Raw genomic sequence first — 22,744 nt, 5'->3', positions numbered from 1 at the left:
GTAATGGAACGATGCGTGTTCCTTCAAGAGGAGATGTTTATGGTACAGGCTAGGGACATTCCAAAAAGGGACAAACGTAGCGAACCAAAGCCAGGGCTCCTTGGATGATGACAGAGTTAGAGTATATGATGAAACAAAAACAGTGGGTTTATGATGCAGGTGTTAGACAAGTTCTTCAAGCAAGAACCAGGCTAAATACAGTAAGTTGAGAGGGTAAGTGAAGACGAAAATATGACTAAGATAGAGTATGAGAATAGAATGGCTGTTAACATAAAAAGGAACCCTAAAATTTTCTATTGGTTCATAAATAGTTATTAGGTGGTAAGAAGCCGGGTGGACCTATTAGGAACAAAGAGGGTATATATTCTGAAAGGCACACAGAAGGCTAGAATACTTAATGAGCACTTTGTATTGATGTTTATGAAGGAAGAAGATGCTGACAAAGTATCGGTAGCAGCAGAGATGGTAGAAGGAAAGGATGGTGTTAAAATTGATAGGCAGGATGTACTGGAAAGGCTGGCTATGCTTAGAGTGGATAAGTCCCCTGGTTCAGATGGCTTGCATCCCAGTTTGCTAAGGAATGTGGGAGTGGAGATAGAGGAAGGGCTCATCGTAATCTTCCAATCTTCCCTAGATGCAGGAGAGGTGCCAGAGAATTGGAAAGTGGCAAATGTGGCACCCTTGTTCAACAAAGGGTTGAAGGACATTCCTCGTAACTACAGGCCGGTTAGATTAACATCAGTGGTGGGTAAGGTTGTAGAAAGAATAATCAGAGCAAAAAATTAACAAGCACTTGGAGAGGTTTGAGTTAATTAAGGAGAGCCAGCACAGATTTGTAAAAGGCAGATCATGTTTGACAAATCTAATTGAATGTTTTGATGAAGTAACAGAGAAGGTTGATGAGGGGAATGTGGTGGATGTTGTCCATATGGATTTCAAGAAAGCATTTGACGAAGTGCTACATAAAAGGCTGGTTAACAAAATTGGGGCTCATGGCATAGGAGGGTGCAGAGGAGGTTTACCAAAATAGTTGTAGTGATGAGGGATTTTAGCTACAAAGTTAGTTTGGAGAAGCTGGGGTTGTTCTCCTTGGAGCAAAGGAAATTGCGGAGAGATTTGATAAACGTGTACAAGATTATGGCAGAGTTGGATACAGTGGACAAAGAAAAACTGTTCCCATTATCTGATGCAGAGGGAATATCAAGAAGAACTTTTTCTGCAGCAAGTGATAATGATCTGGAACATGCTGCCTATGAGCAGGGCGGAGTCAGAGACAATCAATGATTTCAAAAAGAAATTGGATGGACACTTGAAGGAAATAAACTTGCAGGGCTATGGGGATAGAACGGGAGAATGAGACTGACTGGATTGCTCTATGGAGAGCAGGCATGGATTCAAAGGTCCGAATGGCCTCCTTTTGTGCCGTATTTGACTCAATGACTGTACGACTTAGATTTATTGTTGAAAATTATTACTTGATGCTAGGCAATAAAGACATATTTTACACTCCAAGGGCTGGATTTTGTTGCGGTCCCGACGTTGGGATCCACGGCAGAGGGTCCAGAAGATTGTACCGGCAGCGGCCCACCACAGAGCCTGATGCTGGGAGTGCCAGGCCCGATCTTCCCAGAGGCAGTGCAGCTCCATGGCGGCCCCCCTCCCACCGCCCCCGCCGCTAGGTGACGGGACCTGACTTTGAATATGTAAGTTAAGAAAATTAATACATTTAAATTAAACTGTCAGTGATCTTACATGCTGCCTTGGATCTTCTGAGCAGTGGCTGGCACTCATGTGCCTTCATTTTCCCATCCAGGGAAAGGTGATGCACCGAGGTGGGGAAGGGCTGCACTTAGGATTTTCAGTGTAGTGGTGGGGGGAGGGGGGTGTACGGGGTCAAATGTGCATTAATAGGGGAGGGGCGAAGGGGTGACCTCTGCCCTTTGAACACTTTGGGGGGGGCCAAAGGTCAAGTGTTGCATGTAAGCCTTTTGGCGGTGGGGGGGGGGAGAGGCCAACTATTATCTGTAAGTGTTATGGGGGGAGGGGGCAATATTTTGTATTGCGATGTTCTAGGGGATACGGATTTAAATATTTAAATTTAGCGGCAGGTCTGGCCGCCCTTTAAAAATGGTGTCAGCACCTGTGCACAGGCTGCTGATGCATTGACGGCATCACAGAGCCCGCCCTCACCACGTGATTGCGGGGGCGGGGGGAGGTCAACCCAGCCAGCATATTATCTTGAGCCGCCGCACAGTAGATAGCGACAATATGGTGGCGCGCAGCACAAGTGGGCAGGCTGCCATTGCTTTTGTCGGCCGCCGCTCCCGGCAGGAGAATAAAATTCAACCCTAACTGTCTGCCAGTAAACATCTGAATCCATAAACTGTTCATGTTTTTTCAAACAAATAACAACTTACTTTATGCTGAGTTATAATGCACATTCTTGTGCAAATTATCAACTGTCGATGACTTTAGGATTCAGTTCTTTATGATTTAAGCAAATTTCAGTTCTGTTAAATGATGATTAGTTATTCATACTTTCCATAACCAACAATTTTCTTTTGTAAAATGAATAATGATAAATGAAAGTTATCAAAGTAAGTGAATAAATTATAATTATTACAATACAATAATGTATGCATTCATCCCACTTGCAGAAACTGAATAATTTTTCATACAATTTATACAATCACATGTATGCTTTACATTTCACAGAAAGCCTGGAAAAATTTCAGAGCAGCAGGATTCATCTACATTCAGGGCAACTGTATCTTTGAAAAGAAGTTTGTGAGTGATGTGCTCAGAAAGAGTGAAGTAAGTGGGAGGGAGGAGGCCTGTGTGGAACATAAACACTGATATAGACCAGTTGGGCCAAATAGTCTGTTTCTGTGCTGTAAATTCTATGGCCATAATTTTAGCAGGCCCTTGGCAATGGGCTGAGAGGTAGGAAGGCTGGCAAAATGGTGCGGGAAGGCACCGGGGGTTGTGCCTGACATCTTCCCACCGCCATGCTATTTTGCCAGTGTCAGGATAGCTGGCAGATGTAGTGCCCACCGGGAGCCTAACTGAGCCACTTAAATAGCTAATTAAGGGCCTCTCCCCGCCTCCACAGGCATTTTGCCAACGGCGAGGAGGGCCGCCACTGCATGGAGAAAAAGTCCAGTTCAACCTGGTGGCCTCCCAATGGGCTCTGGAAGTGGGGGGGACCCTCCTTTTTGGGCACCCCATAGCCCACGGAGGAGCCCCATGGTGGCAATAGCAGAGCTGCCCTCAGCGATCAACCACTGCCCCGATTGCCAGGGCCTACCTGCCTGGCCCCAGCTCCGCAGACCCCACTTACCTGTCTTCGAGGGTACATGGCCATCGATGTACCCTATTCCTCAGGTGCAGCCCTAGCAATGGCCACCACTAGCCGTGATGCAGCTGAGGCTGCTGAGCTGGCAGCCCTCTTTTTGGGCTGGCAGCTCTTGGGGGCACGTCGCCAGTCTTAATAGAAATGGCAGCCCTGGTAGCCGTGATAAAATTCTACCCTATGGAATGTATTTTAAGAGCCAAGAGCCGCCGCAATCTCCCGCACGGCAGCTCATTTAAATAGCTGGGGCGGCCTGCCCACCCCTACCCTGCCCAATCACGTGGAGGGGGCAGGTGGTCGGTCACCGCCAATGCTGTCAGTTGCCTGTGCACAGGCACTGGCGCTATTTTTGAAGGGCAGCCAGCCCTGCCGGCACATCAAAGTTTATAATGAAGTAACCCCTCTCAAAATTAAATAAGTAAATTTATAATGCCCCTTTCCCACCACCCCCCCATAACAATTACAGTAACTATTTGCCCTTCTCCCCCCCACCCCCCCACCAAAACACATACCTTTGACAACTGACCTTCCCCCCCAAAAACTGCACAAAGTTTAAAGGTCAACCCTTCCCACCATCCCCTACACCCATTACGTTTATTTGACCCCGTCCCCACTTCTCCGCACTGAAAATCTTACCTCCTCCCCCACTCCCCACCAGTGTGGTGCCGCGTTTCTCCGGACAGGGATTTGAAGGCCCAGGAGTGCCAGTCGCTGCGTCGAAGGTCACGGCAGGCCCTCCAGATCACAGTTAAGTCTATTTAAATATATTCATTTTATTGATTTGAATATTTTATTTGCGGTCCCGTCGCCCAGCGGTGGGGTGCCGCCAGGGAGACTCGCGGCCGCCAGGATGATTGGGCCGGACCCTCATGCGCCAAGATCCATGGTGGGCCTCATTCGAAGACATCTTCAGACCCACCACCTCCGCCCCCCCACTGTCATGGAACCCGAGGCCTGGGAAAAACAAAATCCAGCCCTGTCTGTTTTTCATTGCTTTCTGATTAATAAATAAGGAGTCATTTTCCAAATATACTCTCGCAGTGGAAAACCTTGCATGCTGGTGGTGGCATACTGGAAAATTCCAAGAGCACATCTATAATTTTCCAATATTTGCTGCCAGCAGTTGAGGACCCTTAGCACCAGCACATACTCAGAAAATGAACTCAATAGTGTCTTCCTTGCCCATTGCAGCTGGCATTGAAAATAAATGTATTTCTCTTACTTATCACAATTACATAGATAATTAAACCACCTTGTGGGGTGTTGCGTTGTGGGGAGGGAAAGGGTTCTTTACCAAGGCTATCAAATGAGCATTCTTGCTTCAGTTTGGGTTGTGAATTATTATAGTGAGAGTCAAGAAATATAAAACTCAAAAAATGTTTGAATTAAATTACATCTTTCATAAAATATCTTTGGAATAATGTTTGCTGTTACTAAAATGTATTTATTTAAGTTGAGGTCTTTTATTCAGAATCTCTTTGAAAAGTTGAATAATGATTCGGTCCTGCCAGAAGTTGCCACCAGTATTGTGTGGTTTTCAGGTTGCTTTGAGTTAATGGTCAGAAAAACATGGACTGCTAGTCCTCGATTTCCAGACATATAATCCCTTTAAGTGCCACTCTACACCAGCAACTACATTTTTTTACTTTTAGTGTTTTATATATGGAGAAATGCTTTTCAACTACATGCCAGCAAATACAACATAAATGATAACCAAGTGACACTTGCCAGCGTGACCCTGCTCCCAGAAAGGATATATTGCACAATCTTGCAACCTGTTTTTAGTGCTTCAAAGCACTTTAACCGTGTTAGTAAAATTGAAGTAAGTGATTTAAGGAACTATAGCAAGTTCCTTGGTCAAGTAGGATTAATAAAATCAAGCTGAAATAAACTGCTAATCTTATGTGGATTACAATACTTCATAAAGCTTTGGTAGTTGTCTGCCATGCACAAAACAATTCGGATCATATGTTCCCAATGAAAAGCTTTGCATGAGGAATGAACCCACAGTGTCCTTTGTTAGCCTTTATGCATATAGTGGTATAGCAAGAAGGGAACTGAAAAAACAAGTGTTGTGAATCTAAATAAACAGGGATTAGGCAACTTGATTTAAAGTGGCATCTATAAACCAGCCAGGTACTTGCTCTATCAACTTCACAAAAACAAGTGACTCTCAGCGAGCCACTGAAGAAAAAACAAGATGTTGTACTAGTTAAGTATTCATTTAAAATATTTAAAGTGGTAATTCTTGAGATCTGAAAGGAGGCACATCTCTTATCTTCCATATCCTTTACAGGGATCATTTTTACCTGAGTGGCAAACTAGCAGAGCGGATTGCCCACCTGTTATAAAACTCTCTTGGTTTTCATTTCCATTAATTTACAGATAAACTGATGTGACTCCATTATCATTATTTGACGATAAACTAAAATTGATTCCTCCAGCAGTACAAAAAGCAAACAGATGGCAAAGAAGTTATTTTATACATAAATTTCAATTCTCTTAGCAAGTCACTAAAATCTAGAAATCCACGAATAAACTGACGACTCACCTTTTAGTCTTATGCTGTCTGGGCTTCCATCTTGCTGTAATAAAACAGGAAGCAAAATATTATTTAGAATGAAAGGATATAGAGCTTTCACATTTACATTTGTTGTACATTAGAAATGTATATTTAAACTTCACAAGGCTCATTGGTTAACATCCCCTTCCTATTTGTATTGAAACACATCAAAGATTGACCTGCTTATATCCATGGTATGATTAGATCAATCTTGAAATGTTTGCCATTTGTTTGGAAGTAAAACTAACTTTTGAAGTCACATTTGATCCAAAGAAACAACATTTTTTTCAAAGTTGTTCCTCTTCCAAAACAGACGGCGATAGATAGGAGGTACATGATTTCAAATTTTAGAACAATTAGGGAGAAAACGTTACAACAGATAAAATAGGCTGCATTAGTTAGAAAAAAGTATAATATTAAGCTTTGAATTATAAAAATAGGACTGAGGAAGAACAGGAAACAGGAAATACAGGTTAGACTAAATTGAAGCCATTTTTAATTTAAAATTGTGCTTTTGGTGTTTATGTTGATACTTCAGGGTTAATACTGCAGTAATACAGCTATGCCTGATGCTTTAGTAACTTTATTCCTATATTATTACTATGACAGGAATTTCCCTGAATCTATCAGTAGTGTAAGATAACTTCCTCTCCTAAGACTCCCACTGGATTTTCCCAATCTGCAAGACTCCTCCTTCTATTAGAAGGATTGCATGAACTGAACCAGGTCCTACTGCCATATGTACTGCATGACAAACCAATATGAAAAGGTGCTTGTTCAAGGCACTGTACTGTTTTGAGGGGTCCATCTCAGCAGAATTTTCTAATTTGCCCAATTAGATCTGAACTGATATTTGAGGGTGAGAGTAAAGTGGGAGTCCATTGTTCTACCACTACAACTATCGTTGGCTTGTTTAAAGAAAAAATCTTAATATTCTTTGATTTAACCCAGTCTTCCAGTTAATTCTTTGTTTAAGTAAGTGTGCTAATGACATCAGTGATGGAAACTGTTTTGGTGGAACAGTTGACCCCAACGGCAGGAAAGAATGGATTTAATGAATTTGGCCTAACCATCAGCCTCAAAAAAATGAACATCATGGGACAGGACATCAGAAATGCTACATCCATCAATATCGGCGACCACACTCTGGAAATGGTTCAAGAGTTCACCTACCTAGGCTCAACTATCACCAGTAACCTGTGTCTAGATGCAGAAATCAACAAGCGCATGGGAAAGGCATCCGCTGCTATGTCCAGACTGGCCAAGAGAGTGTGGGAAAATGGTGCAATGACACGGAACACAAAAGTCCGAGTGTATCAAGCCTGTGTCCTCAGTACCTTGCTCTACAGCAGCAAGGCCTGGACAACGTAGGTCAGCCAACAGCGACGTCTCAATTCATTCCATCTTCGCTGCCTCCGGAGAATGCGTGGCATCAGGTAGCAGGACCGTATCTCCAACACAGAAGTCCTCGAGGCAGCCAACATCCCCAGCATATGCACGCTACTGAGCAAGCGGCACTTGAGATGGCTTGGCCTTGTGAGCCGCATGGAAGATGGCAGGATCCCCAAGGACACATTGTACAGCGAGCTCGTCACTGGTATCAGATCCACCGGCCATCCATGTCTCTGCTTTAAAGACGTCTGCAAACACGACATGAAGTCCTGTGACATTGATCACAAGTCATGGGAGCCAGAGCTGGCGGGCAGCCATAAAGGTGGGGCTGAAGTGTGGCGAGTCGAAGAGAATTAGCAGTTGGCAGGAAAAAAGACAGAAGCATAAGGGGAGAGCCAACTGTGTAACAGCCCTGACAACCAATTTTATCGGTCGCACCTGTGCAAGAGTCTGTCACTCTAGAATTGGCCTTTATAGCCACTCCAGGCGCTGCTTCACAATCCACTGACCACCTCCAGGCACTTACCCATTGTCTCTCGAGACAAGGAGGCCAAAGAAAAGAAGAAGAAGAATCACTGAAGCATCCATATTAATGACAGTTAGGTGTGGTGGGGGGTGTGGGAATTCATTTTCATCAAAAGCAAGATAACCATTGTCATGATTGTATGTGTGGGCTTGAGTATTAGAGAATATATTCTACTTGGAAGTGAAACTGAAAGTAGCTTTGTGCTTTGGGGAAAACACCTGACCTGGGGGTTTGTAAGGTCAGATAAGCTTACGCTGCTGTAGTGAGAACAGTGAACAGAACTCTACAGAAGTCTTTAATAAAAGACTTGCTAAAGCTTTGTTAAAGTTAAAGCTGTAATTTCAAGTGTGACTCATTTCAGCCTGAGATGTGACATTGGCAATAAGGTATATTCGGAGATATTTAGGATTGTGTCATGGCATTTTCTGCAGCTGATATGTCTGCAGTCCAGAGAATTGAGCTGTTTGATTCAGCGAGTGATGCCAGTTCCGTCAGTGTGAAATAGAATGCGTGGCTGGAGGAGTTTGAAGCGTATGCTGACAGTCGCCGTTTGTTTTTGGACGGGGCAACGGAGATGCAGAAAGCACGGCGACATGTTTTATTGTTGTTCAATGCGGGTGCATCGGTGAGGGAGACATTTAAGACGTTGCCTGACATGGGGTAAAGGTGGATTATGAACGTGCAGTGAATGCTTTGAAGGTCTATTATGTGGTGACGCCAAATGCCACATTCCAAAGGCATGTTTTCCGTCAAATAAGACAAAAAGAGGGTGCAACAGTAGCCCAATTTGTGACTCGTTTGAGGCAAGCATCAGATTCATTTCAGCCTGAGATGTGACAGCCATCAGTACTGGTGTCACTGGTCTGACCCTGCTGTGACCCCATCCCATTTTCATGAGTGGAGTCAATTAATTACCTGGAATGAGCTCTGCTTTGGGGATTTGTTACTGCAGGGGAGAGAGCTGGTACATTGATGTAGCATTACCCTTGCTGGAACAGCTTAAAGGCTTTTGCCAAAAACTACCTGGCCAACAAGTACAGAAGAACCAAAGTGAATGCTGATCCTGCTGGAAGCAATCTTTAATGGCAGGTGCCATCTGAAGTGATAAAAACATTCATCCTACTGGTTTCCTCATTAGTGCAACCTGGCCCCTGCTGCTATAGTCTCCTCGTTGTCTCTTCCCTTCTGGCCTTCCTTTTCACTGATGGTGCAGATGCAGAAACAGAGAGAAATGCACTAGAGTCCTGAGCAATGATCCCCACAGTCCATTGTTATTACATGTGACAAGGGGGGCAATGGGTGGTCGGTTGTCAAATAAAGCTGAGGAGACAACAATTTAATGGTAAAAGATCTGGCAGGAGCTCACCCACTCTATTTTCCTTGATTCCCCACCCTGGGCCTGTTGTATTCAGACAGTAATAAAAAAGGAAACTCCTCCCCTTTATCTCTAATGATGTTAATTCAGCTCCCTTCAGCGCCATTTGATTTTTAAATATGAATACTGATAGAAACTTGAAAATGAAAAGTTTGTAGGACTATGGGGAGAGAACAGGGAGTGGGAATAACTGGATAGCTCCTTCAAAGAAGCAGCACAGACAGAATGGACCAAAAGGCCTCCTTCTACACTGTACGATTCTAAGATTCAACAAAACACTCATGCTTTAAAATTCACCTTTTATCGTTACAAGTCAAACATTTTCAGAAGCCAATTAATTATTCAGATTCCAGCTTGTAAAAGGAAACCACTTCTCTTGAATGACTATCTCTAGTCAATTACAAAGGTAAATGATGTTGATAATCTTTGTTCTCAATAAAGCACAAACCTTCTTTATTATTTTATTGCAAAAGTGTGCAGGAAAACGCAATTAAAAAAAACAAGGCCTGGAAAGATTGATGGCATGATTATTCACATTAAAAGGGTTCGAAAATCTCTCCAGGAGTACTTTTTGTTCAAAGTACTAGTCCTCTCCTACAAGGAGATAACCATATAAATTATCTTGCTGAAAATAGTGTTTCACACTTCTGCTTCCCTCCAGGGCTGCAGTTGCAGTATATCCAACCAGTTGTGATATTCTATGGTATTGGGTGCTTTCACATCAATCACAGACGGAATTTTATGCCAACCCAATGAGTCGGAGCTTGGCGTAAAATGGAGCGGGAGGCTCCGGGAGGCCTTCCCTACCCACTCCCGCCTCCGCCCCACTTTACATAGGGTTGTGGGGGGGGTGGGTGCGAGAAAAGGGCTTCCCGCTTCAAGCCAATCAAGGCCCTTAAGCTGCCAATTAATGGCCACTTAAGGGCCTTCGCCTACCTCCACGCGGATTTTATGCATGGCAGGTGGGCGTCCTGGAGCCGGGAAAGGCTGCCTGGTAAAAGCTAGCGGCCTATCAGCGCCATAGGGTGCCCAATTGAGGGCCGCCCCTGCTTCCCCAACCACCCCCAGGAACCAAGACGCCCCCTTCCCCCCAAACGACCACCATCGCCTCGCCGGGGCCCGATCGATTACCCCCGATGAAGCATCCAAAACTCACCTTGGATCCGGGCTCCCAGGCATCCTCTTCGGTCGGCTGGGCTACAGTCCCAGCAGTGGTCACCGTTCCCGGTGGCGCTGCTGGGACTAAGAACTGCCGGCCCGCTGATGACCAGCAGCTCAACAAGGTGGGGCTTCCTCCCTCAAGCGGGTGGAAGTCCCGCCTCGGAACAATTAGAGCCTGCGGACCCGTAAATGTGGGTCGGATCCCCAGGCGAGGCGGAAGCTGGTTGGCCATCGACTTTTACGTCGGTGACCAGCTCCTGTCCGCCCAACGTAAAATCCAGCCCCACATGTCTGGTCACAAGCGTCAATTTCCACTGAAATCAGTGGAATCACTCCAATATATATGAAACCTACTCTTTTAACTTAAATTGTGGGGTAACTTAGGAGGAATGTTGAGGCACAAAATGGAATACCTACAAAAATTTACAGCAAAATAATCTATATGCTTATAAACATATCCACTAGGACAAAAAGGACTTTCAACAGAGAGTATTCCTACCCTCTAATTTTTTTTTTACGCATGATGGCTCCTGGGCTGTAAGCTCCCTTGCTGTTCAACTCTATCCATGGCCATCTGCTCCCATTCTTAGTGTTTTCTCCCCCAATCTAGCCTCTTAAACTGTTTAAACTCCCCTGGCTCTTTAAATCAGTTCATTTTAGCCCTAACTAAAAGCTAACAGTTAGTTTAGTTTATGTTACCTGGGCCCACTGCCCTCCCCCAGCCACACCTGCTCTTTGTTTTCTCAACGAAATTGATCCGGATGAAACTGAAAAGTACAACTGGTGATACTTTGATCTCTGATCCTGCTGTCTTCACTGTCCAGAGTGTCTGCAGCCACGGCGTGCGGTAAGTCCATTGAGGTGAAGAAGGAGCAGTGGGACCCGAGAGAAGTCTTGAGAAAAGGTGCCCCGAACACCCAAAAAGTCCACTAACGGCTCCCCGGCCGCAACTTCAAAGCGCCCGCGGGAGATGGCTCAGAGAGCATCTGCAGCGCACTGTCGGCAATGCTGCATGCCTTTATATAAACCACATCAAAAAACCCTTAACGAATATAATCACCTTTGTAAGTCTGCTAAAAGATGCTTCACCTCCCGAAGGACGTGGATGAGCTTTCCGGACGTCGATGGTGGGCACTGAGGAAATGGCTTATTACCTGCACCTGCTTTCCCCCCCTTCCCCTCCCCCTTCTCCCCCTTCCACCCCCCCCCAGTTCCCCTTCCCTGCTCCACCCTCACAGCTCACCCCCTCACAACCCCGTCCCAGCGGCCCCTCGCACCATCTTCCCCCCGCACCCCCTTCCCCTGCACCCCCCCACCCCCTTACAGCCCCCTTCCCAGATCCCCCTCGCACCCCCTCCTCCCACCAGCATCATCCTACACCTGTGTAGGGGCCCTAACAACCCCACTGCCTTGTGGGTGTCTCGGGAGAGACCAAGGCTAAGGGAGTAAACCCTAACAGATAATCCGGAGCAGATCCCCATAGGCGGTCATGTGTCACCTTTGGCATGTTTCCGGCAGTTCCTGCAGCCATACCGGTGCCAAACGTCGTGCTCTGCACTCCTTTGGACCCCACCAGAAAGGCCGAGAGGGGGGTTTTAACGACTGGGCAACTCTCAACCTCCATAAATTTGCCCAGGTATGCGCCAGGGAGAGGTCACTCCATAGTTGCCTCACAGCGACTGATACAACACAGAAGGCAGCAGTTACGGGTTATAAGTTCAGATAAATTGGCGTAGAAACTGGGCGCCACGGGTTGCCTTTGTCGGTGGGAGAGGTCATCACACCTCACTAGACAGCTACCGCCTGCCTCAAACCGGGCAGCCCCCGGTCAATAAGGTTCTGTCCCGCCACAGTCTACCTGCTTCAATGGGTGCTTGGAGCTCAGGGTCATTGCCCGAAAGGTGGACTGATACACCGCACCAAACAACACGAAAAAAGGAAAGAAGGTACCAGCCCTTCGCTTTGCAAGCTGGAACGTCAGAACTATGTGTCCTGGCCTGTCGGAAGACCTTACACAAATCAACGATTCTCGGAAGACCGCCATCATTAACAACGAGCTCAGCAGACTCAATGTGGAAATGGCAGCACTTCAGGAGACTCGCCTCCCCACGAGTGGATCTCTAGCGGAGCAAGACTACACCTTCTTCTGGCATGGCAGGGATCCTGAAGAACCAAAACAGCATGGAGTGGGCTTCGCCATCAGAAGCTCCTTGCTCAGCATGATAGAGCCTCCCTCAAATGGCTTGGAACGCATACTGTCCATCCGACTGCTCACTACCTCTGGTCCAGTACACCTACTCAGCATCTATGCTCCAACACTCTGCTCCCCACCTGAAGCTAAAGACCAGTTCTGCGAGGAACTCCATAACATCATTAGCAGCATCCCCAACACCGAACACCTGTTCCTGCTGGGGGACTTTAATGCCAGGGTTGGGGCCGACCATGACTCATGGCCCTCCTGCCTTGGGCGCTATGGCGTTGGAAGGATGAATGAGAATGGGCAGAGACTGCTTGAGTTGTGTACCTATCATAACCTCTGCATCACCAACTCGTTCTTTCACACTAAACCCTATCAGGTTTCATGGAGGCACCAAAGATCGCGTCGTTGGCACCAGCTAGACCTCATTGTCACAAGGCGAGCCGCCTTAAACAGTGTTCAAATCACATGCAGCTTCCACAGTGCAGACTGCGACACCGACCACTCCCTGGTGTGCAGCAAGGTTAGACTCAGACCAAAGAAGTTGCATCATTCCAATCAGAAGGGCCACCCGCGCATCAACACGAGCAGAATTTCTCACCCACAGCTGTTACAAAAATTTCTAAATTCACTTGTAACAGCCCTTCAAAACACTCCCACAGGGGATGCTGAGACCAAGTGGGCCCACATCAGAGACGCCATCTATGAGTCAGCTTTGACCACCTACGGCAAAAGTGCGAAGAGAAATGCAAACTGGTTTCAATCTCATAATGAAGAACTGGAACCTGTCATAGCCGCTAAGCGCATTGCACTGTTGAACTACAAAAAAGCCCCCAGCAATTTAACATTCGCAGCACTTAAAGCAGCCAGAAGCACTGCACAAAGAACAGCCAGGCGCTGCACAAACGACTACTGGCAACACCTATGCAGTCATATTCAGCTGGCCTCAGACACCGGAAACATCAGAGGAATGTATGATGGCATAAAGAGAGCTTTTGGGCCAACCATCAAGAAGATCACCCCCCTCAAATCTAAATCAGGGGACATAATCACTGACCAACGCAAACAAATGGACCGCTGGGTTGAGAACTACCTAGAACTGTACTCCAGGGAGAATGTTGTCAATGAGACTGCCCTCAATGCAGCCCAGCCTCTACCAGTCATGGATGAGCTGGACATACAGCCAACCAAATCGGAACTCAGCAATGCCTTTGATTCTCTAGCCAGCGGAAAAGCCCCTGGGAAGGACAGCATTACCCCTGAAATAATCAACAGTGCCAAGCCTGCTATACTCTCAGCACTACATGAACTGCTATGTCTGTGCTGGGACGAGGGAGCAGTACCCCAGGACATGCGCGATGCCAATATCATCACCCTCTATAAAAACAAAGGTGACCGCGGTGACTGCAACAACTACCGTGGAATCTCCCTGCTCAGCATAGTGGGGAAAGTCTTTGCTCGAGTTGCTCTAAACAGGCTCCAGAAGCTGGCCGAGCGCGTCTACCCTGAGACACAGTGTGGCTTTCGTGCAGAGATCGACCGTTGACATGCTGTTCTCCCTTCGTCAGATACAGGAGAAATGCCGTGAACAACAGATGCCCCTCTACATTGCTTTCATTGATCTCACCAAAGCCTTTGACCTCGTCAGCAGATGTGGTCTCTTCAGACTACTAGAAAAGATTGGATGCCCACCAAAGCTACTAAGTATCATCACCTCATTCCATGACAATATGAAAGGCACAATTCAACATGGTGGCTCCTCATCAGAGCCCTTTCCTATCCTGAGTGGCGTGAAACAAGGCTGTGTTCTCGCACCCACACTTTTGGGGATTTTCTTCTCCCTGCTGCTTTCACATGCGTTCAAGTCCTCTGAAGAAGGAATTTTCCTCCACACAAGATCAGGGGGCAGGTTGTTCAACCTTGCCCGTCTAAGAGCGAAGTACAAAGTACGGAAAGTCCTCATCAGGGAACTCCTCTTTGCTGACGATGCTGCTTTAACATCTCACACTGAAGAGTGCCTGCAGAGTCTCATCGACAGGTTTGCGGCTGCCTGCAATGAATTTGGCCTAACCATCAGCCTCAAGAAAACGAACATCATGGGGCAGGACGTCAGAAATGCTCCATCCATCAATATTGGCGACCACGCTCTGGAAATGGTTCAAGAGTTCACCTACCTAGGCTCAACTATCACCAGTAACCTGTCTCTAGATGCAGAAACCAACAAGCGCATGGGAAAGGCTTCCACTGCTATGTCCAGACTGGCCAAGAGAGTGTGGGAAAATGGTGCAATGACACGGAACACAAAAGTCCGAGTGTATCAGGCCTGTGTGCTCAGTACCTTGCTCTACAGCAGCAAGGCCTGGACAACGTATGTCAGCCAAGAGCGACGTCTCAATTCATTCCATCTTCGCTGCCTCCGGAGAATACTTGGCATCAGGTGGCAGGACCATATCTCCAACACAGAAGTCCTCGAGGCAACCAACATCCCCAGCTTATACACACTACTGAGTCAGCGGCGCTTGAGATGGATTGGCCATGTGAGCCGCATGGAAGATGGCAGGATCCCCAAGGACACATTGTACAGCGAGCTCGCCACTGGTATCAGACCCACCGGCCGTCCATGTCTCCGCTTTAAAGACGTCTGCAAACGCGATATGAAATCCTGTGACATTGATCACAAGTCATGGGAGTCAGTTGCCAGCGTTCGCCAGAGCTGGCGGGCAGCCATAAAGATGGGGTTAAAGTGTGGCGAGTCGAAGAGACTTAGTAGTTGGCAGGAAAAAAGACAGAAGCGCAAGGGGAGAGCCAACTGTTTAACAGCCCCGTCAAACAAATTTCTCTGCAGCACCTGTGGAAGAGCCTGTCACTCTAGAATTGGCCTTTATAGCCACTCCAGGCGCTGCTTCACAAACCACTGGCCACCTCCAGGCGCTTATCCATTGTCTCTCGAGATAAGGAGGCCAAAGAAGAAAAAAGAAGGAATTTATTTTATCTACTTTAAATAATGTCTGTGTTACAAATTTAGCTGAAGATATCAACTCAAATTTAGTGACTCTAGTCATTCCCGTAAGTGGTCTAAGTGTCCTACTTTTATGGGAGTTGCCTATTCACCTGCTTGATACCATAACCTTAGGGTGCAATAATAGAGCCCACTTGTAACTTAAACCTTTCACGTGTGTACTTTTTCAATCACTCTAACAGCAGACCAAGCAAACTTGGTCAAATAAGGTTTCATTTAAATCAATAAGCTGTTTAATTTCACAGTAGGAGAAGATAAAGAATAGTAATTACAATTGTCTCAGAATTCAATCACTACAAATTGCCTTTGCATAATAATACAAAATAATGAATACGCTCTGCATCCCCACATCAGCAGGTCATCTAGCTTGATTTAAACTAAATGGTTACTGTCTTCTACAGTATTCCATCCTGCTCGCTGCACTTGTTATCTGATGGCCTGTGTCTATCTCTTTGCCTGACAGATTTCCTGCAGAGTACTGAGAACCATCCATTCCCTAGCCTGGTGGTGTGAGGTGTATATCGATTACTAAGACAAGCTAACATATTTCTCATTATATACAGTATATTAGGAAAAATTGGGGTAAATTTTCATTTTCACCACATGGATGATAATCTGATGGAGTGGATTCCCTGACTGATTTTAATACCATTGATTGCAATGGAATGAAAATTTGAAAATTGGGCATGTCTATAATGGACAGGTGATACTCTCTGCAAGATTTTTGTCCCTGTAGTGAAGACAAAAAATTACCCAACATCAATGGTTGCTATTTTGGAGCTTATCTATCTACAGTTTCATTGTCTGTTGTAATTTGCAGGAGTATGTTTAAAACACTTTTAAGATAACATTTTTATCCAAATCCTTACTGTAGAAATTGGCAGAAGATGTCAAAATATCACAATCTGTTATGAAGAAATTCCTTCTCTGTTAAAGTTTTGAATTGTGTATAAACCACTCCCAAGCTCAACGAGTCAGTGCCAAACCCACCCCCCACCAGCCCCCACCCCCCCCACCCCAGCTGCTTGTCCACAGTCCAGTCCAAAAGCACAAATCACATTGTTAGCTGTGTGCAACTCCAGTTTCTTTCCCAGCTCTTCACTGTGTGAAGAGTTCACACATTCCCTTGATGAGTCATCCCTTCCTAACTTCCCATGAGAATCACATACCTATAATGCTCAGCTGAGTAACTAGAGTCATAGAGAGATACAGCACTGAAACAGGCTCTTTGGCCCACTGAGGCTGTGCTGACCATCAACCACCCATTTATACTAACTCTACATTAATCCCATTTCCCTCTCACATCCCCACAATTCTCCTATCACCTACCTACACTATAGGCAATTTACAATAGCCAATTTATCTGTCAACCTGCAAGTCTTTGGAAACCCAGACAGTCACAGGGAGAGCTTGCAAACTCCACACAAGCGGTACCCAGAACTGAACCCACATCCCTAGAGCTGTGAGGCTGCAGAGCTAACCACTGTGCCGCCCTAACTAGCTATAGGACGGACATTATTAGAGATAAGCAGGCAGCAAAGGGTGTGACTCACCAGGGAAAAAATGAGATAATGGAGAGCTGAAGCTGACATCAGGTTGAATGAAGCGTAATGGGTGAATATGAAAATTATGAATGGAGATGGAGGATCTTGGAGATGTAAAATACTTTGGGAAACCTCAGATTTGGAGTGCTAATTGAGGTGCTAGTAACACAGAAATATGGAGAAGGAGATGGAACAACATAAAGATATATTTTCGTAGTCTCTGCTTCCAGTGCAGAGTCCTGTTATCCATGATTAGAACCAGTGCCCTGAATCGAGCATTATGCCCTCCACACCCAATGCTCTATTTGCCCTCCCAAAGAGCTAGATTGCATAGCAGGAGTGGAGCCTCTGAAAATGTCCTCCATGAAGTGGCATGGGGAAAGACAGGAAAAAGGTAGAGGCTTTAAGATAACTTGGAAACGCAAGAGCAAGCAGCAGGGCAGATCTGAGACATGCGAGGATAAGCAGGATGGGAATCTTGGAAACAAGTACAATGGGACCATAAGATCTCAAAGACATTGAGAAAGTAGGAAGGATCTCAAAGGCAAGGTGTGATGGAATGGGAATAATGCTCTGTTTAATTGAGACATCATTTCAAAACCAAAAAATTGTCTGGAGCTCTTTAAGCAATAGTTTATGACATTTTGGAGATCTACCAAATCAAATATTTCAGAAAGAATTATAGAACATAAAATAAAAACAGAAAATGCTGAAAATACTCAGCAGGCCAGGCAGCAGCTGTGGAGAGAGAAACAGAGTTCATGTTTCAGGTCGATGAACTATCATTAAAACTGGAATAAGTTAGACTTGTAACTGGTTTTAAGCAAGTACAGAGGCAGGGAAAGGGGGGGGCGGGGGGAGGAGGAAAGATCACTTAGTAACTGCAATTTGCTGTCATGGACCTCCCTTAATCTGTACTCTTGTGTTTAGACGCATGTGCGTGCGTGAGTGAATGGATCATGCCTGATATTGGGCACGGGGATGGCAATAAATAGAAAAGGAAGTCTTGCATTTATTTAGCACCTTTCATGACCACCAGATATCGCAATGAAATACTTTTGAAGTGTAGGTACTATTGGAAATGAGGCAGCCAATTTGCACACAGCAATCTCCCACAAGTGGCAATGCGATAATATGTTTTTTGTGACATTTACTGAAGGATGAATATTGGCCAGGACACCAGGGTAACTCCCCCATTCTTGTTCAAAATAGTGCCATGGATCTTTTGCATCCCCCTGCGATGGGATATAGAACCTCAGTTTAACATCTCATCTGAAAAACAGCACCTCTGACACTGCAGCACTCCCTCAGTTTTGCACTAATTTTTATGCTTAAGTCCTGGAATGGGACTTGAACCCACAATATTCTGATTCAGCAATGAGACTGCTATCCAGTAAGCCACGGCTGACACCAATTGCATAACTACTCCAGCGTTTCCATTGAGGCAGGCAAACATTGTGCGGCCTGTTCATCTACGATTGCAGCATGCAGCCCAGTGCAAAACATGCTGCCAATTGGCTGCATGCACAGCAGGGGGCCCAGGTGCATGTGTGGCTAGCACACTGTACTGCTAGCCTGCCCTCCTAAAGGTTGCCTGCCCCTTTTAAAGGGGAGCTACACTTATGCTACATGAGCTGTTTGAACATTCTCAGGAACACTTTAATGGAAGATACAGGACAGCAAATGGAACAACAGACCAGACAGAGGACTCCCAGGTTTTCAGATGCAGTGCTGGAGGCCTTAGTGATGGAGGTCGATAGGAGTAGCGATGCCATTTTTCCACAGTGAGCCAGAAGGCCCTCAAGGCACACCATGAGAAGGGACTGGGAGCAGGTGGCCAGGGAAGTCAATTCCTGGTGTCTAATTCCAAGGAACTGGCTTCAGTGTGGAAAAAAATCTCAATGACCTTGGTCAAGGTTAGTGAATGCATCTTCAAAGGACATCTCCTACCCACCGCATCATCACTCTCATGTTGTTCAAATACCACAGCCCCATTGGTCACCAATCAGCAATCAGGATTCATGCCTAACATTCAGGGACTCCATCTCACCCTCACACACTTATCAGGCTGCGAGCTTCACACCCACTTCTCGCCGCTTCCACGTACCTCCAACTATTCAGGTATTACAGGCACGTCACCTGAACACATTGCAGCATACTCACTTTTGCAGGCAAGATGGCATATATCCGCAGGGAACAGAGCAGAACCAGCGGAGATAGGCACACCTATATCTCTTGAACCCTTTGGAGAAGACTGCAATCGGCCATTGCATCTGGAGTCACTGAGAACATTGAGGATGATGGTATGTTCCTGCCTTGTGCCCCTTCTCAAATCCCACCTCACCCTCATTTTGCTTTCTGACATGAAATGCAAGCTGCAAATGGTGTGACCATGGACTTCTTGCTTTCCAACCCACCCCACTTGGCTCACCCCAACCTTTCCCTTCTGTATTTCTGCTTACAGATACCTAAGATTTGCCACCTGGCTAACCAGTGCAGCTTTACCTTGAGGTGAGAGCAAAACAAGAACTCTGATGAAGAAGTACCATCATTTGATCTGACAATTGCAGCCACCAGCTCAGATACTGGCATGGCCTATACAATAGAGTGGTATAGAGTCAGGATCAGCATGTAGTGACTCACTGAGCATGAGTGGGCTGCAGCCAGGCCAGGGGGAAAGAATAGTTTGTGTACCAGCTCCCCGGAAAGTGAGGTCACAGACATATTCTGCTGCAGAGGACTCCGATCAGGACTTCAATGGGGCAGCATACTGATGGACATGCACATCAAGATGCCTGGTACACTGGCAGGCCTGCCACCGAACCTCTTGTCAATGTCAAGGAGCATGGAGGAGTCCAGATCCAACTTCACGCAGAACTTGGAGCCCATTCTTTCCAGCATGGAAGTGGCGATCAACTTCATGACAGCGCTTGCGGACCCAGCTGTGATGCAGCATCAAGTTATGATGTCTCAGTTTCCATTGCACCATAGGTAGAAGCTACTCAATGTCTCAGTGCTGCAGTGCCAGCTCTGACTGAGATTATGCAATCCAAGCTTATTGCAATGCAAGCCTAACTTGGTGTCATGCAGGTTCAGACTGCTGCCGTCATGACTGCGGATCCCAGTCCTCAAATGGCTTGCAGAGTCTCACAGCAGTCCAGCAATTTGTCCTCCAACAGATTACCAGGATTTCTGAGGCCCAGGGGAGTGCCAGTGGCTGTGGAGCACAAATCTGCGGTCCTCTCTCAGAATAACAGCATTCGTGCTCCCATCACTGCCGCTCTGCCAATGCCCTTGGTGTTGCCTTTGAGCCAGCCAACCCAGACTGCTGTCGCCCATGCCGAAGTGAAGTGTCCTAAGCCAAACTTCTATGCCCAGTGCTGCTCGAGGTCATCCTACAAGGCCATCTATAGACTTTCACAGTGAAAGTCAGCAACTATCCACCAGCCATGCTTCAGCCACTGGGATGGCATTGCACAGGAGCATTAGGACAGGCAAAGGCAGCAACAAGATAGGCGCAAAGGAAATGCACAAGGGTTCTGATGAAGGGTCATTGTGTTGAAACATAGGGCTGAATTTTACCATTACCGCGGGGGTCCTGGCAATGGGCGGAAAGCAGGGGGTGACCCTGCCATGGCCTGTTTTGGACCCCCAGCCAAATTCCACAGCGGGAATCCAATTAACTGCCTGCCATCGGGGTCCCCTTTAAAGATGGGGTCCTGCCCTCAAGAGCTGCCAGCCGATCAGAGGGTCAGCAGCTCCATAGTATCAGCAGTGCCACAGGGAGCAGTGGCCACTGCCGGTACTATAGGAGGCCCGGGACCAGGAGCAGCCATGGAGCCTCAGACTGTAGGTAAGAGGAGTGGGCTCACTGCTGTCAGTCAGGCAGGCCCTGGCAGGGGGATGGTGGATGGTGGTCGTTGTGGAGGGGCAGCCTTTGCCACTGGGGGCCCTCTGTGGGCCACAGATTGTCCATGGAGGAGGTCCCCACTGCCCTGCCCCAGCCCAAAGGGTGCTCACCTTGTTTTACTGGGCAACCTTGCCACGTAGTGGGGCTCCACCAGCTGCTGGTAAAATACCAGTGGCAAAGGGAAGAGGCCCTTAAGTGGCCATTAAATAGTCACAAGGACCTCAATTGGCCTCTGGGCAGGAAGGCTGTCTTCGGCCTTCCCCACCCCCGACAAAATTGTATGGTTTCGGATAAGCAACGGGCACTCTACCTCTCTCCTTTTCTCTCTATTTTATGGGCCTACCCTCCACTCCGCATCTCGCAGCCTGTCTTGCAAGGACCCATAAAATTCCACCCATTAACTCTGTTTCTCTCCACAGATGCTGCCAGACCTGCTGAGTATTTTCAGTATTTTCTGTTTTGAATGCACAAGCGTGAATAGTTAAGTTTTATATGCATTGTTGCAAGTGTTGTTGGATAAAGTTGTTTTGGAATGGTTTTTTATTGGTGGTTTTTATTTCAGGATTTTGGTCAAGAGGAGGATGTGATGGTACGTATCAGAAGAATTGAAAGATGGAAGTTATGGAGCAACTGTGGTGTGGGGATGGGATCTCAGGAGAAGTGGCGTCTGAGTGTCCACTCAAGGACAGACCGTCTGGAGCAAAGAGCGTCCGGATGTCTCCTCCCTTCCTCCTCTTCCTGCTCCTCTTTCTCCTCCTCCTCTTCCTCCTGAGTTAGTCTTTGAAGGCCTGGCGGCAAGGGTTGCATCCTCATGATAGCAAGTTTGTGGAGGACAGAGGAGAACACCACAAACTTGGGAGACATACTCTGGTGAGTACTGCAGGGCTCCCCTTCGAGCATCCAGGCAGTGGAATTGTTGTGTCAGGATGATGATGATTTGCTCCATGACTTCGTCATTGCTGCACGGCTCTCATTGTAGATGCACTGTCCGCACGTGGTTTGGTGGCGAAGGGGAGTCATAAGCCAGGTGTAGAGCAGGTGTCCGTTGTCACCCAGTGGTCAGCCTCTGATTTTACATGGTGGGCCATGTATGGCTGACTGGCACAGGATGAACACGAGGGGCTGAATTTTACCAGCCCTCCAATGTTGGAGGTCGTGGCAGGGGGCCCTGAAAATTCTTCTGGGAGAGGCCCGCCTCAACCCCCAACGACGAGAAGGCCCCACCGCATTTTACTGGTGGCGGCAAGGCCTCGGTGCAACAACCCCCCCCACCCACCACACTGCCAAGCAGCGGGGCCTTCATTTTAACATTGAAATACATCTGAGGTGTGACAGTGGTCGGGAAGGGGAGCAGTGAAATTCTCAGGGCATGGGTGGGTGGGGGGGGGTGGTGGGTGGAGAGAGCAGGGAACAGTCTTTTGATTGGTGGGGGGGATGGTGGGAAAGGCTTAAGATTTAAAGTTAATGAAGGTCTGGGGGGAAAGGTCGGAAACTGCCTCAAAGATTTTTGGGAGAATAGGAAATTAATGAATTGATTCTTCCTTGGGCGTGGGCGTGTGGGTGAGGGAAGTGAAACTGTTATTGCATGTGTAACTTTAATTTTGAACGTTTGTTCCCTTTAAAAATACAAATGTCAGTGAAGGGCTTGAAGCCCTTTAAAAATGATGCTGGCGCCTGCGCGGTGGCACCGGACGCCATTGCCGGG

The 22,744-nt window shown here is 46.8% G+C and overlaps 1 protein-coding gene across 1 annotated transcript in view; it reads right to left on the bottom strand.

The window, feature by feature from the left end:
- The window catches only part of fstl5 (follistatin-like 5), a 1,003,829-nt gene that overhangs the window by 891,197 nt on the left and 89,888 nt on the right, over positions 1 to 22,744 (bottom strand). Inside the window, exon 3 of the mRNA XM_068021658.1 lies at positions 5,904 to 5,937. Within this exon, the coding sequence (XP_067877759.1) occupies positions 5,904 to 5,937 (34 nt within the window). The remainder of the gene's footprint in view (positions 1 to 5,903; positions 5,938 to 22,744) is intronic.

The sequence above is a fragment of the Heterodontus francisci genome, chromosome 1 (genome assembly GCF_036365525.1).
Source record: "Heterodontus francisci isolate sHetFra1 chromosome 1, sHetFra1.hap1, whole genome shotgun sequence".
Taxonomy (NCBI): domain Eukaryota; kingdom Metazoa; phylum Chordata; class Chondrichthyes; order Heterodontiformes; family Heterodontidae; genus Heterodontus; species Heterodontus francisci.
The sequence above is the reverse complement of the archived record's forward strand: the minus strand, read 5'-3'. Positions and strand labels throughout refer to the sequence as shown.